This window comes from Montipora capricornis, chromosome 8, assembly GCF_036669925.1.
Source record: "Montipora capricornis isolate CH-2021 chromosome 8, ASM3666992v2, whole genome shotgun sequence".
In the NCBI taxonomy this organism is placed as follows: domain Eukaryota; kingdom Metazoa; phylum Cnidaria; class Anthozoa; order Scleractinia; family Acroporidae; genus Montipora; species Montipora capricornis.
This window is the reverse complement of record NC_090890.1, coordinates 23,048,727-23,051,226: the sequence shown is the minus strand read 5'-3', so window position 1 is coordinate 23,051,226 and position 2,500 is coordinate 23,048,727. Positions and strand designations below refer to the sequence as shown.

Here is a 2,500-nt window from a genome sequence, read left to right as displayed (position 1 = left end):
CAGATTTAGCAGATATCCAGGGGCTTCCACCTTTGGCAGCACGCTCCAATAGTTAAGAGAGAATAACACTTTCATGGCTGGCACAACACTGCAGCTCAGCCATTAGCTACCACACCAGGAATTTAAAAAAATAGGCACAAGAAAAGGGGAGGGATTGGGGGTACATCAAAACAAACTCGCTGTAAACCATGCTGAAGGACAGAATTCCTCACGCTGCCAGAACAAATGCTACAAGCATGATATACGGAACTACTATGCATGGGCCTACAAACGAACCACTGACGGCTAGCAAAATGGGCGCTCTAAGCTGTAAACTACCTTAAATTACATTTGAATGGCTTAAAGAGTATACCTGTTTTTTAAACTTTCTTCACAAAAATTTGCGGATACTTGAAGATAATTGTAGTTGTAACAAAGGTTTAAGGTTCACATGAGCCTGCACTTAAATCTTAATTTTGACTAATGACAGGAAAGCAGCTGATGAAAGTTTCAAGACTGCAAAACTCAAAAACAGTCCAAAAAGACTATTATTAATTAAACTCAAAGAAGTTAACGTTTATTTATCTTCCTTGTTTAGACCTCCTCCTCTATTCAGAGTGGATGCTGACAAGGGTTTTAACTACTCATTTGCTGATGAGGCATTTGTCTGTCAAAAGAAAAATCACCTACAGGTGGGGAATTACTAATAAGTAAACTTGCAACATTATTGGCTTAACCACAATTGAGAAATTAGTGGGCACAGCCTATTTATTACTATTGGTATGATCATCATCATCATTATTGTTATTGTTATTGTTATTGTTATTGTTATTGTTGTTGTTATTATCATCATCATTAGATGTGCTTAGAATGTGCACATTCACAGTTTACAGGAGCAAATGTGGAAATCTTTGCACAGATTGAAGTGATAGGATAATGACTTATCCTTCGGATAATTACTTACTGCTGCCCACGCAGGGCAGCCACCTATTTCTGCCCTGATATTTCGACTTCAGGATATCTTTTGACAGACTTGAATCATATCTTGTCTGAGTACATTCGTTGATGTGAAAGGAAGGGTTCGAAGGGAGTATTTTAATAATTATATTCGAAATCTTTGATGCAAAGGGAAGCTTTTTACTAAAAAGGGTAAGTTACTCAGTTGCTGGTCAATGTGCGGTGTAAATTTAAGTATTTCGGGAAGTATTCATCAGGGTAACAAACGTCTTATCACAATTTGATAGCTAGCAGTTTATCCGGAGAATAAATTATTATTGTTGACGATTATTTATTAGTATTTATTGCAAGTATTAGAAGTCTACAATGAGTGAAAAAAATTCAAATGTACCAGTAAAAATAAATCGTTCAAGTTAATATTACTCTTGTGTGTTTGCAAAAACTGTTAGAATCTAATGCCTTCAAAAATATGCATATGCAAAGTTTTATAAAAGTGCATGCGTCAAGATAAAAAAAAAAGGCTCAAGTAAAAAACACAAAAGAATTCCAATTCAAAGTTGCTTATTTCTGCAACATTAATTTACTACATTTTTCTAACCATCTCCAACATGTGATATCTTCATGTCTCATGCCCACCATCTTTCTCTACCTGGTGCAGCGCTTCACTTCCAAAATGGAACTCCTAGTTTAATTAATAATCCTCTGGATAAAGTTATGCAACCTTTGTACACTGGGACCAGAAGTGTACACTAGATAATGGTTTTGCTTAATACAGAGGCAGTCATAGAAGTTACATGTAGTACATATATTTAGTACATTGACTTCTATTTATTGTCTTGCAAGGAGCAGTCAACAATAATATTACTATCCTTATATTTCTCAGTATAAGACTAACAGTAGATAGATAGATAGATAGATAGATAGATAGATAGATAGATAGATAGATACTGTAGATAGATAGATACTGTAGATAGATAGATACTGTAGATAGATAGCTAAATTATTGATTGATAGTGCTAACACTTACAAAACTTATTATCTTTGAAAATGTACTAATAGTATGCTGGAAGGATAAAAGTTCCCAAAAGTTACTATTAATTCAATTGCAATAACTACTGTATATTGAAATAGACTATAAAATTCTCTGGGTGTGACTGACAAAACGCATTTTGGCAACCCCCCTTTTTATTGCTGAAAAGTGATTAGAAGGCCACAGAAAAACGTTTGGCAAAGTTAAAAAAAAATTCAGTTTAGTGGCTTCAAAGCCACCTTAAAAAATCACAGAATTAAGGTGGCTCTGAATCTTGGCAAAATTTTTTTTAACGTTGCAGAAAGTTTCACCTTGCCCTTCTAATTACTTTTCAGAAATAAAAAATGGGGGTCATCCTAGGACACCCCCAGTTGAAATCCGTTAAGTCTCACTCCCATGCGGGAGTCAAAGGGATAAAGAATTTTCAGACTTTTCCTTTGAATATTAGACAAAGACAAATCAAAATGTCCGGAGTAATTCATTTTCATTGGCTGGCCTTCTAGTGAATTATTATTTAATGTTACAGCATTATTT

General features: G+C 34.6%; 1 protein-coding gene across 1 annotated transcript in view; it reads left to right on the top strand.

The window, feature by feature from the left end:
* The window catches only part of LOC138059004 (myelin regulatory factor-like), a 62,274-nt gene that overhangs the window by 19,358 nt on the left and 40,416 nt on the right, over positions 1-2,500 (top strand). Inside the window, exon 10 of the mRNA XM_068904490.1 lies at positions 578-671. Within this exon, the coding sequence (XP_068760591.1) occupies positions 578-671 (94 nt within the window). The remainder of the gene's footprint in view (positions 1-577; positions 672-2,500) is intronic.